Consider the following 18,076-nt stretch of genomic DNA (forward strand, 5'->3'; position numbering starts at 1 on the left):
GGGAGCTATTAAGGAAACATCAGTCGGATTCAGATCTCCTTCTGTCATTGACTGTTTACAGGTTCGGCTGTGTTTGAAAACAGTTCTGTAGGGATGGGGGGTAGGGGGGGCGATAGCAGCCCAAGCTCTCAGCTCTCCTTTGGCGGGTCTCAGTGAGCTCCGGACAGGTGCCCCCTGCATACAGATGCCCCCGCACACAGAGTAGCTCTGGGCTGAGTCGAGGCTGAATGTTTGAGTGGCAGTGGGATGAACGTGTTATTCCCAACACACGGCTTGCGGGGGTGGTTTACTTAAGTCTTTATTTCTAGGTGGCACAGAGAAATAGGCTTCACTCTTAGATAGGCTGAGGCCAGACCAGCCACACACACACATAAAAGCAGAAAAGGATAGATCCAAATAGAAGGTCTTCCTATGTGGGCCCATGGGTTGTCCCAGGGTGTTCCTGAGGAAAAAGCCAAAATGCCCCTCAACAACTGACTTTCGCTCTGTCAAACCTTCCTGATTTCAGGTTCCAGGTTCCTTGGGAGTCCCTCAGTGAAGCTGCGACATCCTTAGGTAGGGGCGTCGGGGCCCCTGTGTAGGAGAGATGCTGCCTCGGCTTCTCTGCAAAGCGCGCGAGGCTTGCTGGCTTGATGCGGGCGGAGAGATGGAAGAGGGCAGCCGGCAGCTGGGGAGATGTACACGCCCCAAGGGAAATGGGGGGCACCTGCCGGGTCTGCACGTGCTCTCCAAGTGTCCTGGTGTCTTTGGGAGCGTGACATTAAACAGCAAATAAAACACATCACGACAGGTAGAAAGACGCCGAGGGACATCTACCTATTGAGTCATTTGGCATTTCCCCAAAATGTGTCACCCTGAGCAGTGGGATCACAGGATTCTAGGACTGACTGCTAACTTCTTCGGTACGGTATGCAAAAGTCGTTTAAAAACACATCCTTAAAAAAATTAAAAAATAAAATAAAATAAATAAAAATTTAAAATTTAAAAAATAAAAAAATAAAAATAAAAACATATCCTGCGGGACGCCTGGGTGGTTCAGTTGGTTAAGCCGCTGCCTTGGGCTCAGGTCATGATCCCAGCGTCCTGGGATCGAGTCCCGCATCGGGCTCCTTGCCTGGCAGGGAGCCTGCTTCTCCCTCTGCCTCTGCCTGCCTCTCTGCCTGCTTGCGTGTACTCTCTCTCTCTCTTTCTGGCAAATAAATAAAATCTTAAAAAAAAAAAAAAGATGCTTGTGTGTACTCTCTCTCTCTTTCTGGCAAATAAATAAAATCTTTAAAAAAAATAAAATAAAAAATAAAAACACATCCGGCTTATGCAGAGGCTCGTCTTGGTGTCCAGCGACGACTGGCGCCGCGGAGCCGTCCTCCGGCAGAGGCCGCCTCCGGCCGTCTGGGTCGTGCGCGGCGTGCGGAGAGGCTGCGCTCCGCGACGGCCCCGCTCCGGCGTCCTCGCCCGCTGCTGTCCTGGCAGGTCGGGAAACCTGCGGCGCGGGGACACCCAGAGCGGAGCGCCGCGGGGTGCGTGCTCCCTGCCCCCTCCTCGCGGCGCTGCGGCTGCAGCGGGGACCGCCCTCCTTGGCTCTAGGTTTGGGGAGATACTTCTAGGCCCTTCCATCTCACACCGGGGCTGTTCCCTCCGCTTGCCTCGCCCGGGCGGCTGTGGGTGGCAATGGCTCTGTGTGGCCACTGGGTCCCGGGTGTCATCGTCCCTTGTGAGTCCTGAGCTCTGCCCACCGCACCACTCCATGCACCGTCTCTTTCTTAAGCTTTTTTTTTTTTTTTTTTTTGGTTAAAGCCTTTCGGTCCGCCTTCTGTTCTGCCAGCGCTCTGCGATAGCACCTCTTTTTTGCACAGCCTGCAAATGGATGCAATTCAGGTCTGGAGCTTGGAGGAGTCGTATTGGAGCACACATTCCAGAACCAGGCTGTCGTTCCATTTTCGGGATGAGCCCTAAGCATACTCTGCTGGCCTGGCAATATGCTCACTTGGCGAGGCTGGACATTTCTCAGAATTCTGGGCCCGGTATATTTCTGGTTGGTGGGGGGGAGGTTGGGGGAGCCACAGAGACATCCGCAAAAGGGAAGTGGAGTGGTGGTTAGATTATTCCGATGCTCAGGAGATCAGTGGAGAGGCCCAGGCTTTGGGGCAGCTCACCCATTTGGTTGCATTTTCCTGCCGGCTCACCTTGTTGGTCCGGGCGTTCTTCCACACCCTCCCCGTGCTGCTCTGATGCCTGGGCCAGGTGTGTGTTTAGCTTGGAGGCGGAAAGTGCCAGATTCCCCTGAATAGAGCGATGGGCATCACCAGCATAGAGCGATGGGCACTTAGCAGGTTCCAGTCTGTCTCTGTGGGCTCCAGCTCCTGCCCCCTGACTTCCAGATTCCCTGACACTTTTCCTGGTCTGGTCTTCCCTTCCTGCCTATGGCCCTGAGACTGAAGACCACATAGCAGATAGAAAGACCTGACAGAGACCGCCTAACCAGCTCCTGTGATTGTGCAAGGTCAAGCCATACAATACACACATGTTTCTATAACAAAGAATATATATAGTGGTTTTGCGACTCTAATAAAACCCCCACATATTTAAACCACAATTCTTTTTATCTGCCCTATTTAGTTTCCCTTTTATCTCCCCTACATGTTAAAATACTTCCTGTTACTTTCTTCTTTATTAATGCCATTTCAACTACAATTTCAGAGCTTCATTACCTTCTAAAATATCTTAGAAATAACACTGTGCAATGGTATTCTCTCTGAAAACATAATTAACTAATTAATGTCAATCCGAATGCCTGCTTTGAGACCATAAGCATCCTCACAGAGGCTAAGATTTGGAAATTGAAATAAAATTCAAATGAGCTATTTTTGTTATTTCTCAAGCCATTTTATGGTTGTTATCAGGTTTTGTGAAAATACTTAAAAAATCATTAACTTATAAATCTTAAATGACCTGTGCATTTTGCTTATCCATATTAATGCCACTCTCTCTCTCTCTTTCTCTTTAGTTTATGAATGTCTAAATTGGTCAGAAAATTGGTGTTATCTATCCTTCTATTAAACTACTTCTAGTAACAACCTGCTGTGATTCCAGTATTTTATCAGTGGAAGGTAAAGACCTTTTATTGGGCCAGTGAAAATCCCTCCGCAGGAGCTCATTTCTGATTGTGACATTCATTGCAAACACAGACAAGTTTCCTTCTCTCCGTATAGAATCTTTTCCACATATTTGAAACTCATTATTATGTCACACATGTCCTTCATGTGTGTGCATGTGAAACAAAGGGTCTTAATTAGTTTTTTTTTTTTTTGGACGTTTTAGAAGTGGCTACATTCTTATTTTCTTTCTCTTTTTGGAATTTATCCTTCGAAGTTCCAATTCTACTGCATAGAGTATGTTCATTGTCAATATCCATCTCAGACAGATAACGTGACAATGCATCAGGTAATAACATTCAGAACAAATTATGTCAGAATTTTCTTTCCTATGAATACCTTTGCTTTTTTATTGTTATTTTTATTAGTATATAATGTATTACTTGCCCCAGGGGTACAGGTTTGTGAATCGTCAGGCTTACACATTTCACGGCACTCAACACAGCGCAGACACTCCTCAACGTCCATAACCCAACCACTCTCTCCACACCCCAATAACCTTTGCTTTTATGGACCACGTGCTATTGTGGTCCATAAAATATATGTGTTTATTTGTGTAAAATATTTGAATATTTTTATATCAGAAAAGAAAAAAATATTTTTGGAAAGATAAGTACAACAAACATGACCAACATATCTAAGAATCACAAGACATTTCATTCATGTCAGAAAGGAGTAAAAGAGGAGAAAAGGTCTAATTTTAATCCATCAGTGTGTGAAATGAACTGCGTGTAACACAGTATTTGGAAGCCAGTTATACCTCAAAAGCTTTTTATATTCCCCAACCTGAAAGACATTATTTAATGTAACAATTAAAATGTGACTTTCTTTACTATGCGAACTCCCTCTTAAGAGATAAATAAGAACATTCATATTAATAAGATATGCATTCTCTTATTTAATTAAATGTCATCCACACTGGAACTCATCAATTTGAAGAGGATAATGGACTTGGGTAATGTTAGAATGTTAGACCATCGCAGAAACGAAGCCCCCAGAAACCAAGAAGAAAGCCAAGACTTTCTTCTAATTTTAAAAATCATTTTCTAAATCACATACATAAATTGGAACAATGCTCATTTTAGTTCAAAGATGTTTATTTTAAAAGTAATTGGCACAAAAACAGGGCAATGTTCTATCCCACTAATTTTATAGTCCTGGAGAGCTCACTACAAACAGATGAAAAGCATGGTCAGTAATTTCCTGAGCCAGAGCTAAATTTGTAATTAACAGAATTTGTTTAGATGGGGTGAGAGAATGGGAGAGAAATAAGTAAGTGCATAAGAAAGCGACCTTGAACCTTCCATAGTAAGATGTACTTTTAACAAATTGACTTCATTTGTATGAGACATATTCCATAATTCCATAAAATATGGGCTAGCTTAATAAATACTAATGTTAATAATCATAGTGATTACCAAGATTTTTAAAAATCACTGGAATTTCTGTTTTCAATGTGGATAGAAATGAAGGAATCATTCATCTTATGAATTTTATTCCTTGCCTAATGCGACAATTATTGGATATGTCAAGGAAAAGAAATCAGCATTTCAAGAGAAGATGAAAATTAGAAATTACGAAGTAATACTTAGGTCTGGAATTCCTAGTGAAATTCAAATTAATTAAAGGCAAAACGCTAATTATCTCTTCAGGAAAAGAAAGTAATTAAATTGTCCTTTTAAAAACTAAGATTATTTTTCTATTCCATTTGAAATGGACTTCAGTATTTTCTATTTAAAAAAAAATTATTTATTTATTTTAGGAGGGGTGATGGAGGCAGAGGGAGAGGGAGGGGGAGTCTTTAGCGGACTCTGTGACCAGCCCAGAGCCTGTCCCAGGGCTCGATCTCATGACCCTGAGATTGCGACCTGAACCCAAATCAAGAGTCTGTTGCTTAACCAACTGAGTCGCCCAGGAGCTCCAGTATTTTCTGTTTTTTTTGTTGTTGTTTTTTTGTGTTTTTTTAATACTAAAATAAGTCTTTCACACATCGTGATAATATTAAACATATTAGTTTTCTTGGATTAGATGCGTAGCATTAGAATCCAATTTTAATATAAAGTTAAAATTATTTATATATCCACTTTCAATCCCCAATAGCTAAAGCATGCATGTTAGCTCTTTAACTGTCTTAATATCTTAAAATAAACAGAACAGACACTTAAGTACATCAGTTTGAGTATATTTGTATGTCTCAACAATTTCAACCTTATTCCTCACTCTTGGTTTTCAGCAGTGCTAACACAAGAGAAATTGTGGGTGTTGCACTAAGTGATTTTCCTACTTGAATTCAAAGACAATGATAGTGTTGTTCTAGGTTTAGGAAAATTTATGGCCAGTTTAGTGTTCTAAGTTTGTACAAAAATAGTCATTGGACTTCTCACTGGTGTTTAACTTTATGAAGTAATATTATGTCAATTTTACTGCATGAATTTTCACTCCAGAATACAATAGCAATGCTAAACTTTTAACACACACCAATCTATTTTCAGGATTGTCTGCCATGAAATTACTGATTGATCCCTTTGGTTGGACCCTGTTCACTGATTCCTTCTCTCTCTGCATAGATTTATAGACCTACCAAACATCACATAAAGCTGTTAATATGGGAATGCTATTTAATGCGGCTGCACAGCCAGTGTTACAAGGTAATGATGTTAAAATTTTAAAAGCAGGTTTCAAGAACAGGGCTAACTTCAACATTTTTTCCTTTAGAATATTGGAAAGCCTTGAAAATAATGACTTATTAAAAATATATAAAAGTTAAACTTATAACAGTGCATCAAAATACGCATTGTATTATGCACTGAATGTGCACTAAATATGAAAGGCTTCCTTTTAAAATTAATCACTTATTACCATGTATTATATTTTCATGCTTCTACAATATTAATTCATGGTCAGAAAGGACACTAGAAAGTTTAAGAATTTTAAAGAAACAAGCATTACAACTTTGTACTTTATCTGAATTTCAAGATAATTCTCCCTAAAGGTACTCCATGTTTACTTTTTAAAAACAGCTTCTTTTGTTACTTTGATGAATGAGTTGCTTGATATTCAGTAGTTTATGAACCTCTTGGAAAGGGAACCAGCATCATGAGGCTAAGGCATGGTTTCACTAATGACAAGTGATGTCACACTAACCTTATTTCTTTCTTAAAAAGTGTGACTAAACGGGTCATTAAGGGCCGCACTGCAGAGCCAGAGTATCTGGACTTCAGCAAAGCATTTGACAAGGTCCTCATGTGATATCTTTGAAGATTTGGTAGAGAAATATTAGCTTGAGGCAAGGGTGGTTTGATAGATTGAACTCTGGATGGATGATTATGATCAAGAAATGTCAGATGATCGTAGTCAAGGGCAAGCTTTGTCCTCAGTCCTTTGCTGATCAGATTTGTTAATGACTTGGATAAAAATATAAAGCCCCTAAGATTGGTAGCTAGTATATAAAACTGAACAGAACAGTTGGGCGATTGGATTAAATTTACTAAAATGGCATCGAACACAGTAAGTTCTTGATCCTAGTTTAAAAAATAAAATCGGACAAGTGCGGTTGGAGGATATTTAGCTCAGCAATTTTAGTGAAAATATGAGCCAACAGCAAGATGTGACCTTAGCAAAGCTATGCTGACCTTCAGCTGCATTACTAGCACCATAACATCCAGAGTGAAGAAGGCAATTGTCTCAGTCCACTCAGTAAGACCCCACTTGGAAAACTGTATTTTCTGGATGCAAATTGGAGCTTACTCAAGAGATAGTGACCAGAACAGTACAGGAATTTCAAAGCATGTGATACAAGAAATAAAGAAATGGGGGGTCTTTAACTGGGACACAGGAAGACTGAGAAAATCTAAAATCGTGGTTTTAAAACGCTGGAAGGATAGATAGGAAAAGAAGGGTTGGACTCATGTGTAGGGCAAAGAGGTAACACAGCTCACCCCCTGTAGAGATGCGGAAAAGCTCTTTGCATAGATCGTGAGCTTATCAATGTAGAGGACTGATGGAGGTTTTTTTTTTTTTTTTTAAATTTATTTTAACAGTATTCATTGTTTTTGCACCACACCCAGTGCTCCATGCAATCCGTGCCGTCTCTAATACCCATCACCTGGTACCCCAACCTCCCACCCCCCGCCCCTTCAATACCCTCAGGTTGTTTGTCAGAGCACTGCGTTGCAACTGCTGTTGAAATCACGGAGCCAGGTGGGAATGACTGCTGGATGCTGCAGCCAGGAGAGCAAGACTGGCGGGAATCAGGCAAAGTGTCGACGCACAGGCTGCCTCCTGCTATAATGCTTGTTTCGAAGCCACAGTTTAGTTCCAATGTGACTGATGTATTAGGGAGCAGTTTGAGCATAACTCAAATTGGGCGTAACACTTGCTTGTGCATGACCTCATTTACCAGCCCCATCCTCCGGACACCCACATGCGAACCACAGGCTTTTGGGGAGAAAATGCCGTATTTCTATAGTGTTCATGTATTTCTTATCCATTTAGCATGTATAAAACTGATTTCCTGCCATTTTCACTGGGTTTCTTTTCTTTCTTTCTTTCTTTCTTTTTTTTTTTTTTTTTTTTTTGATTTGTGCCTCTACCCCACGTCCTCATAAACCCTGTGGTTCTTTATCTTGTAATTTTGCATAGCTGATGATTTTTAGGAGAACATTTTCTAAGTTATAAATGACTCACTGTACTTCCTAATCACAAAGTTTAAAAGGACCCACAGTGGAATGATCTGGCTGTCTCTGCCTTATGTGAAATGTCTTAGACGGACCTCACATTATGTACTTCTTGGTGGGATGCGATACGAAGTACACCCATCACCGACAAAATAGCCAGAAATATGTAAATGGAATCTCACCAAGCCTTTCCACTTAAATAAAATGGAATCTATGTTTCCATATTCACATTCAAGATCGGCACATCACTGTCAAGTAGCACAAGTAATACATTTCATTTGAAAACACAAACTAAAATAAAACCAGCTATAAAAAACGCTTGCAGAAAATTGGGGAAAGTTGAAAATAGACTGGATATTAAGTTATTGTTAATTTTCCTGGGTATGATAATGGTATCCTGATTGTACAGGAGCATATCTTTTTTGGAGGTGCACGCTGAAATTGAACTAAAATGTCACAATGTGTGCAGTGTGGCTGTCCATCATATTGTTCTTTCAAATTTATGTTTTAAAACATTAACAGTAGCTGAAAAAATTAATATAAATCATGGGAAGCGAATGAGAGGGCTGAAAAGGGGTTGTTATTGATCTCAGGATTCCAGATTAAATACAGTTTTTATGGTCTACTCCCATTTGAAAGTTCCACGTAATTTCTGTATGTTAGATACATCCAATTTTGTTCACTAGGAGAAAAAAAAGACTAATTACTTCAAGTCATTATTAAAGTGCCTTGTGTTAAAAAATGTAGCCCCTTCATTGAATAATGAGCTTCAGGGAATTGTATTGGAAGGCAATGGAGAGAAGAAATGATTTATGTGCAATGGGCAATGGTAAAGCAATGTGTAAAGGTGAGAGAGAGATTCTAAGGAATACAGTGTTGGTGTGAAAAAACGAGCAAATGGTTTTAGAAATTATTTTTTTAAGCAAAACGAAGAGAAAAATCTATGCATACAAAATACAAAATCTGAGCTCTCAGAGGAGAATTGGGTGGGAAGTGTCGGTGCCTGTTCTGGATCCTCTCTTGGGCAACAATGAGTCAGTCATGCCCCTGCTGATCAGCTCCGGTTGCCTCTCTTTCCAGTGGGATTATGTTAGAGAAACTACGGTCATGGAGGTTGATCTTAAGTAGAAAGAATTTCAGTAAGACAATTTTAATAAGACAGATTCTTCTTGTGCTGACAAAAAAGGACAATGTCATGGCAGAGGCATATCAGTTATGTGGCATGTATTATATAAATCCGACTTTATTCTCGCTTGAGTTTTAGAACCTAGTGTAAACTGTAATCATAGCCCAGTCATAGCCCATGATTTCGTTACAGTTCCTCACCACTCAGAGAGTTTTGCTTTTTCTGTATTTTGGCTTGTCTTCAAATTTTAATCTTTTTTTCTGTTGATGGGAAGAAAATCGATTTTATTTACATAAATCCACGAACTTCATATTATTTTTAAAAAAGATTTTATTTGGGAGAGAGAGAGAGAGAGAACAAGTGAGCGAGCATGAGTTGGAGGAGGGACAGAGGAAGAGGGAGAGACAATCTCAAGCAGACTCCACGCTGAGCTCAGAGCCAGACGCAGAGAGGCAGGGCTCTATCCACGACCCTGAGATCGTGACCAGAGCTGAAACCAGGAGGCTTAATCCACTTAACTGACTGAGCCACTTAGGTGCCCCATAAACACATGACTTTTAAATGTAAGATTATCTCCCCAACTTGGAAAATGATGACCAATATGTCAAAATTAGGAGACAGACTGTTAACGTTCTAATTTTTACTTAGAACAAAACTTTCATCTAATTATCTTGAGTCTCACAGAGCTTCAGGCCAGAACTAAATGAATTCATACATAGAAGAGTGAAAAACCAGGAATGAGGGCCAGCCCTTGGTTCTCAACAGTGTTGGTGGTGAATTAGAAGGAAGGTGTGGCAGTCAGAATGGCTAAAATTAACTAGTCAGGAAACAACAGATGCTGGCGAGGATGCGGAGAAAGGGGAACCCTCCTACACTGTTGGCGGGAATGCAAGCTGCTGCAGCCACTCTGGAAAACAGAATGGAGGTTCCTCAAAAAGCTGAAAATAGATCTACCCTATGACCCAGCAATCGTACTACTGGATATTTACCTTAAAGATACAAATGCAGTGATCTGAAGGGGCACATGCACCCGAATGTTTATAGCAGCAATGTCCGCAATAGCCAAACTATGGAAAGAACCTAGGTGTCCACCAACAGATGAATGGATAAAGAAGATGTGGAATATAGATACAATGGAATACTATGCAGCCATCAAAAGAAATGAAATCTTGGCATTTGTGATGACGTGGATGGAAGTAGGGGGTATTATGCTGAGCAAAATAAGTCAATCAGAGAAAGACTGATTTTCTAATGATTCAATTATCATATCTCTCTGATATGAAGAATTTAAGAGGCAATGGGGAGGGTATGTGCTATGGTGAGTGCTGGGAAGTGTGTAAGCCTGACGATTCACAGACCTGTACCCCTGTGACTAATAATACATTATATGTTAATTAAAAAAAAAAAAGAGGAAGGAAGGTGTGGGAAGTGTGCTTGGGACAGGCCAGGCCCCGTGGCGGCCACATCTGAGGCCAGGATGTCGGAGTGAAGGGGAGGTGATTAGGAGACAGTACTGAAAAGCCACAAGAACATTTGTGCATTTCACAAATGGACGCATGGAAACATCTTGGGATGATTCTTGCACACACTGTTTGTAGTCAAGATACATCCGTAATTTTTTTAAGTACCAAATGACTTCCCCCTTGCTCCCTAAAAGCTCTACCTCCCTCAACTCTGACATCTCAGTTATAAGTGATAGCTGTCCGTGTTTTAGAATTTCTTGGTTTTATGCTTGAAGCCATCCTTAGGCCACAGACAGCATCAGTCCTTTGTCTCGAGGGGTCCATTGTGGGACAAGTACGGGGAAAAATAAAGAGGCTTATTCCACACACACCCCTCCCCTGCCTCCTTCTCTCCCCATTGGTTATTCCTGCATTGACAGGCACACACACATACTCCATACTCTTTCTCCAAATTTCTAAAGCAAAAGCGGAAACTAGTTCCCCTCTCCCATTTTGTGGCTTTTCTTTTTCCTCAAGGGAGACTTTGAAATGTATTTAACTAGATTCCAGCTGGACAAAATTGCTGGTTAGGTAGAGAAGGAAGCATATAATGTGATTATGCGTGCCCCACTACTTCCTCGAAATAGTCCTGTGTACCGAATTCCCTTAAGGAGATGTCTTGCTGTTGTATAATCCATAGAGCATCTTATAATTACACAGCCATTTGTTCCTTTTCCTGTTTCCAATTTCACTGATTAACTTATCTAACAGTGCCATTAAAACCCATATATCATTTTTCACCATTAATCAGTTATTCATGAGTTTTATTCATCTCTGAAGTATGTTCATCAAGGAAAAATAGCCTCAATTTGCATTTTAATTGACCAGCGTACAGTGCTATCTGACAATACAAATGGTGATCTCTGTTTAAGGAGAAGCTTACGTTTGGTAAGATTTAAATGATCTTTATTTTACAGTTCTCTGATGTGATTTTCCTAAATGCATTAAAGTGGAAAGTAGGCACTGCTTGGATGTTCACTGATTTTACCAGCAGGCTTGCAACCAGGTTGCAAGATAAAATATGGTAGGCACTGGTGCATGTGAATTTTAGGAAAACACAAAATATTAATTAAATACGTAAGAACATATACAATATTTCAGACACATTTATACTATAAATATTCATTTGTTTTTCTGAAATTCAAATTTAAGTGTGTGCTCTGCCTTCTTGTTTGCTATGTCTGGCAACCCTGAATATATACACTTAAACAACTATGTTCTAAGTGAAAATAACTACACAATTCTCTGTTGTTAACAAACCTTTCCTTTATTACTGCAAGCTTGTTTTTAAATATGTTTTTGCTAACTGTGAAAGTGATTATTCAAATTAGTTGAGTTTTACCAGATATCTTCATCTATAAAATATAAACAGCCTTGTCTCTATATAACCTTGAATAGGGGCGTCTGGGTGGCTCAGTTGGTTAAGCAACTGCCTTCAGCTCAGGTCATGATCCTAGAGTCTCAGGATCAAGCCCCACATCAGGCGCCCTGCTCAGCAGGGAGTCTGCTTCTCCCTCTGACCTCTCCTTTCTCATCCTCTCTCTCTCTCTCTCTCAAGCAAATAAATAAAATCTTTAAAAACAAACAAACAAACAAACACAAAGAAAACCCTCGAATAACCGTATTAGTAGACCAAGGAAACTCCTGACTTTTATTCTTGCTGTTGAGATCATCAGTTACATCTTTCTGGATTTTCATTGTGTAAAAACCATGTTGTATTTACCAGCTAGTATCAAAAAGACAAGAAATAACAAGCGTTGGCAAGGATGTGAAGGCATTGCTGGTGGGAATGTCTACTGGTGCAACTGGAAAAAATAGGGAGTTTCCTCAAAAAAATTAAAAAATAGAAATACGATGTTGTCCGGCAAATCTACTGCTGGGCAGTCACCCAGCAAAAGACTCTCACTTACTCTGCTCTTTCCTGTGCAAAGAAGAGGGTGCCATCTGACTCTGCCTGACATGCTTTGGCTCTGTTAGAAATCTGTGGTCTGGAACCCCTCAGTGTCTTTACTGAATAAACCTCTAGTCTCTGCCTCAGATCAAGTGAGGAAATAAATGTTTAAAAAAAGAGTTGCAGAACAGTGATCTGCATAATAACATTAGAGTTATCTAAAAATGAGAGTGGAAACATTCTATTTCCACATACCTCCTACGTGCTTCTATAGGCGCACACGATGTCTGGAAAGATGTGCATTGGGCTGTTGACAGTGCCTATCTCTAGGAAATGGTTTGTGGGGGGGAGGCAAGAGATGGGGATTTATTTTTAATTCTTACAATTCTATACTTTTCTTGGCTTTATAATGATTTTCAAAAATAGCTCTCAAGGTAGTTTTCATGTCCAGCCAGCCTCGGAACCACTCACCATTATCTGATTTCTGTGTTTCACTCTCATCTGAATATTGGACCATTGGCTGTGACACCAATTACAGCAAAGGTTGCATGGCCTGATGAGAAGAATTCTGTTAGCAGTCTTCCGGTGTGACAGAAGGGTAAGGCCGGTGCTGCAAAAAGGAAATGGCAAACTAGGAATTCATGTGGGTGTTTTTATTTTCATTGAATGCACTTTTGACACAAAAATGTCTTGGTGTTTTTTTTATAAAGTGCCATGTATCAGGCTCTCTGCTCGGCAGGGAGCCTGCTTCCCTCTCTCTCTCTCTGCCTGCCTCTCCATCTACTTGTGATTTCTCTCTGTCAAATAAATAAATAAAATCTTAAAAAAAAAAGTGCCATGTATATTTGATAGACATTGATCATACATCAGCAATCTATCTGTGACCCTAAGCAATGCACTACAGAATATGATGCCTTACTGCTTTCAGCTGAGTAACTGATTTTTGTTTTCAATGTTTTCCCATACTGAAAAGACATACACGGAAAACCACTGATATAAATCAGGGTTTTGGGGTCTCTATAATTCCCTATCTATATCAGCATATTTGTAAAAACAAAGAAAAACCCTAACTGTTTGACTTCAACACTTCAACACAATGATTATTTTTTTTTAATTTTTTTACGTTAGAGCTTTAAATAAATTCTCCATGTAAATAAGATTGCTTAAGTTTTTGTCTGAATTTTATGATTCTGAAACCTAGAGAATAACTTCACTTTTCTACAAACTGATTTTTTCCTATAGATAAACTGCAATACATTTGAAAAGTATTTTTCCATTAAATAAAAAAAATAAAGTATTATGTTTCAGAGTGTCTGCTGTTACTTTTTCCACCCACTAAAAAAACATTCCATTGCTACTCAAAAAATGTCCCACTTTTTTCCCAAAACATTGTCAGAAATTCCTGTGATAGTCTTTATTTTTTTTTTAATTCTTTGCTAGGGTAAAAGGGTGTGATATGCTGTGGACTTTGCCTTATGCACCATTGTAATGACATTTTGAGAAAAATATTTCTGAGTAAACAAACAAAAAAAAGCACCAAGTGTTTTATTTGTAACCACGGTTAAACCAAGGGTAGGTCTTTTGTTTCTGAATATGGAAGAGGTAAATTTCTTACATCTCTGGGCCAGAGTACATTCCTGTGTATCCAACCAAGCAAACAATGTCATTTGTTGATATTCACTGTTAATTACTGGTCTTCACACAAGTCCAGCAATTGTATTACTTGGAATTCCATATTCCTTCAAGCCTAGCCAATGTTTTGCTTTGCAATGCTCTGCAAATTTATAGAAAGAAATAAACCATTGTTAAACAGAAAAAAATAAAGACTTTTAAAAAAGAATTCCTTCAAAATTCTCAATAAGACTATTTTTTGTTTGTTTCTGGCTCATATCTGAACATCAGAGTAAGTAATGCATGAATTTGTGGGTTTTCCATTGTTTGTGAATGAAGCATACTCTAATGCGTTTGTTTTTATAAGCCTGTAACTTCACACGGACTGAGAGCTCTACCACACCCTAGCTAGTTTTTACTAACAAAGACACACCTTTGGAAAGTATGCAGTACCACTGTCACTCTTCCCTTGTAATAAAATCTTAGCACTGACTAGGGATGCTTCTGTTGTTGACGTAGTTAATAAAGCTGTAATGAATAAAAAATAATTTCTTGCTTATTCTAATGAAAGCTCAGTCGTTGAAAATGGCCCTAGGTGTTCAAGTAGGAACGGTGCTATGCCTTCATTCATTTATTGAACACACCCTTCAAAGAGATTTTTATCCCAATTCCATTGTTTCCTAAGAGCTAGAGTTCTTGAAGATGGCCAAAGGGACTGGTTTACAAATCAAATCTACAGAGTTTTACTCACTTTTCAGACTTTGCTACCTGCCCTACCTAACTGTTCTTTGAACCCAGAGAGAGGAAGTGGGACGGACGCCGTGCCTTTGGGAAGATGAGCCCAGAATTCAGGGGGTTCCAAGGCAACACTACATCCTTAAGCCTCTGCTTCTGTCCAGGAGCCAGGCCCCGCCCTCCCCTCTACCATGTCATTGTGATCTTACATTCTCCCAGCAGTCACGGCCCCGCGCCGCCTCCGCCCACACGCAGCCCCGGAAGAAAGACAAAGATATCCCTAAAATGTATTTCTCGGTATTTGAGATATATCCCCGAGACCTCTACTGGCTCTTGATGAGTATGGTGGGAGTTTCACCAGGATTTGCTTATTAACTACACAGCCACCTTTTGTCATGAGGTCACGCTCTTTTTGATCATTGCAGGTAAGTTTTACCTTTTTCCTTCAACTTTTTTTCCCACTCACTTTTTATGGGCCCTGGGAATGGAAGAGTCTGTGGTTTGGTTTCCTCTGCCTATACTTCCTTTCCATTGCCACCTGACTCAAACGGGATTGTGGCTGAAAGACATTAAGTGGTTTTGCCCCCTACTTGCCACTGGCGTGCTACAGAGCTTGTATTTGACTCAGGGTTGACTTCCCAGCCCTGCTTCTTCTGATCCCAGGAGTCACAAACCCCAAGGCCCCCAGAGGGACTGGGCTGGTAAGTGATTGCAAGCAGCCAGGTGGGGAATCAGCTACTACTCCGGGTCAGGTTCCCTGTTTAAAATCAGACAGTGGCTTTTCATCCCATTTACATGAAATTCGAATTCCTTCACCTCCCTGGTCAGTCTGGTTATCAGGTCTGAGCAGAAATCCAATCTAGATAAAGGAGGCAAACGTACAGTTCCAGACATACAGCCAACATGATCAGCATGTCAGAGGGACACCAGGTCCGCTCAGGATTTGAGTCTGAAACAAGGCAAAAACGAATAGTTGTAAATGACAAATCTACAATTTAGCAGTGACTCCGATGTCCTTCATCCAAGGTCAAAAAATGCATGGCTTGGGGGAATGCAGTGCCTCGCCGAGCAGTGGAACGCCATTCTGCAGCCATCTGGGGCAAGAGGGAGTTTTGTAGCGCATTGGGAGAGGCAACGCAGAAACGGGGCACGATACGCGAGGAGACCAGGATGCCCTTGGAAGGCAGGCAGGTGCGTTTCCGGGGGTGAGGTAAGCCAGCTGGTGCTGGACTGGGACTGGTCTGCGCTGGAGTTCCTCGACAGGCATTTCCGTAGGTGCGGGCTGCCTTAGGTTCGCACGTGGGCCTGTGGATCCCGATATACACGTGAACTTTATGGCTGGGAACAGGAAGGCAGCGGCGGCGTGGAGAACAGAAGCTGGCGTATTGCGGGAAGAAGCTCCTGCTTAGCACAGGGACAGACGCGGCGCCTTTGCCCTCCTTCCGCAGTGGCGCTGTCACCACTCCGGGTACCCACGCGCTCGATAAGGGGCTGGAGAGTTTGGAGGAGGCAGGGGACTGGCAGATGGGAGAAGGCAAAATCCATTTGTACTTCTCTGCATCTTTCTGGTGAAGGCTCTGGATATAGGTCTGTCTACACTGGATTGAGGGGGAAAAATCACCTGCGCTGATATAAGCTTGGGGTCTGTTAGAGCTAAGACCAGGACAGGGTAATGATTTATTAAGTCAAGCTCTGAGCATTCTGGCATTCAAGTCCAAAAATCAATCAGTTAAAGAATCAGTCGTTGGGGTACTTAGTGGCCCAGTCTGTTAAGTACCACACTCTTGGTTTTGGCTCAGGTTGTCATCTCGGGGTCATGATCTCAGGGTCCTGAGACACAGCCCCGCATCAGGCTCCGTGCCAAGAGTCTGCTTGAGATTCTCTCTCTCCCCCTGCCCCTCCTCCCCACCCTCTGAGATCTCTCTCTCTCTCTTTCAGATAAATAAATGTTTCAGAATCTGAACTGGGTCCTGACGGAAGAGCTAGTGGCACTCGGAGACTCTGGACGATCGGTTTATTTAACCCCAACGGGCTCAGAGTAGAATGATCTCCAAAGGTCTGAGCCCCGAACACAGATGAAGCGAGTAATTTATTCCCTTCTGTTTCTGCATACTTTGTATTTTTGGTGCTCTTGGAAAGCAGGGCAGGGAGAAGAACCTGCAAGAGCCCCGGGGCAGTGGCTGGGACTCCTTTGCTAACTCGGTCAGCTGTCTTAGAACACAGATTTTCCCTTATCAAATAAATCTTGAAAAAAACCCAATCGATTGTTGGGTATATAAGATGTTAGCAGTGATAGTGTTGTCTAACAGTAACAGAACACTCAGCTCAAAAGTTAAGGGGAAATTTCCATAGCAAGCTGTCTGGAGGGAGGCTGGTTCCCGGGGTCCTTAAGTCAGAGGCTTAAGACATGTTGGAGGGAAATGATTCGTCTTTCTGCTCTGCCTTCCTCCCAGCGCTGGGCCACCTCCTGCCATTCCCCATGGTCACAAGGGGGCTGCCGCAGCTGCAAACATCACGCGCTCCCACAAACGTATCCAGAGGTTGGATGAGCAGTGAGGACCACAATCCTTCTGGCGTCCTGCTTTAGAGTGAGTTCCCCGCAGATCCCCCCTCTCCTGTCACTGGCTGGTGTGGTATCCACCAACATCCACCAACACGACCCAGTCCCGGTGGAATGAGGAGTGCAGGTTCAGCCTCTGTCCTCACCCCGACCCAGGACTGAGGGGGGCTCATCTCCCCGATGGCTGAATGCAACCCAAGGAATGGCAGCATGACACGGGTCGGGGAAGGCGCCTCCCACAGCATTTGTCTCCATGGTTTATGTAATTCTTCCATTTGGTAAAAAGAAAAAAATATGTATATATTTTAAACAGAGACTAGTCTGCATTGATATTCATTAAAATATACATGGGGTACTTCTCAGCTAAGCACTTTGGCATGTCGGTCCTAGAGTCGAAAAATAGGACAGGTGATTAAAATCTACCATGATTAAATTCTTATTAGACAGCATCCATACACCTGAAACTCCACGTAATGAACTTAATTTATTTTTACCCCGTGTTACTGAATTTAGCTTGCTTCAAGTAAAAGGTGAACACTTTCCAAGTGAAAGATGTCTTTTTCTGCAGTAAAATAAACACCCTCACACACGGATCCTTGCCAGAACGGAGATATACTTCCAAGTAGAAAATCTAGTTTCACGGAACGAGTGTGTTCTTGAAACTTCGGGATGCCCGTCCTTCTTCAGATACTCAAGGACCATTGAACTCAGTACTGTTTTGAAAGCCAACTCTTCAATTAAAAATAATACTCGTTCACTACCTTATTACCCCGTGTGAAGACATGTGAGTAAGGCACGGAAGGCTGATCCGCAAACACCACAC

The 18,076-nt window shown here is 41.5% G+C and overlaps 1 protein-coding gene across 1 annotated transcript in view; it reads right to left on the bottom strand.

Annotated features, from left to right (window-relative positions):
• Positions 1-12,513: 12,513 nt before the first annotated feature.
• The window catches only part of LOC116571672, a 29,587-nt gene continuing 24,024 nt past the window's right edge, over positions 12,514-18,076 (bottom strand). Inside the window, exons 3-4 of the mRNA XM_032309824.1 lie at positions 15,576-15,642; positions 12,514-12,957 (exon numbers count right to left, since the gene is read on the bottom strand). Coding sequence (XP_032165715.1) covers positions 12,789-12,957; positions 15,576-15,642 — 236 coding nt within the window. The 3' untranslated portion in view covers positions 12,514-12,788. The remainder of the gene's footprint in view (positions 12,958-15,575; positions 15,643-18,076) is intronic.

Source organism: Mustela erminea, chromosome 13, assembly GCF_009829155.1.
Source record: "Mustela erminea isolate mMusErm1 chromosome 13, mMusErm1.Pri, whole genome shotgun sequence".
Taxonomy (NCBI): domain Eukaryota; kingdom Metazoa; phylum Chordata; class Mammalia; order Carnivora; family Mustelidae; genus Mustela; species Mustela erminea.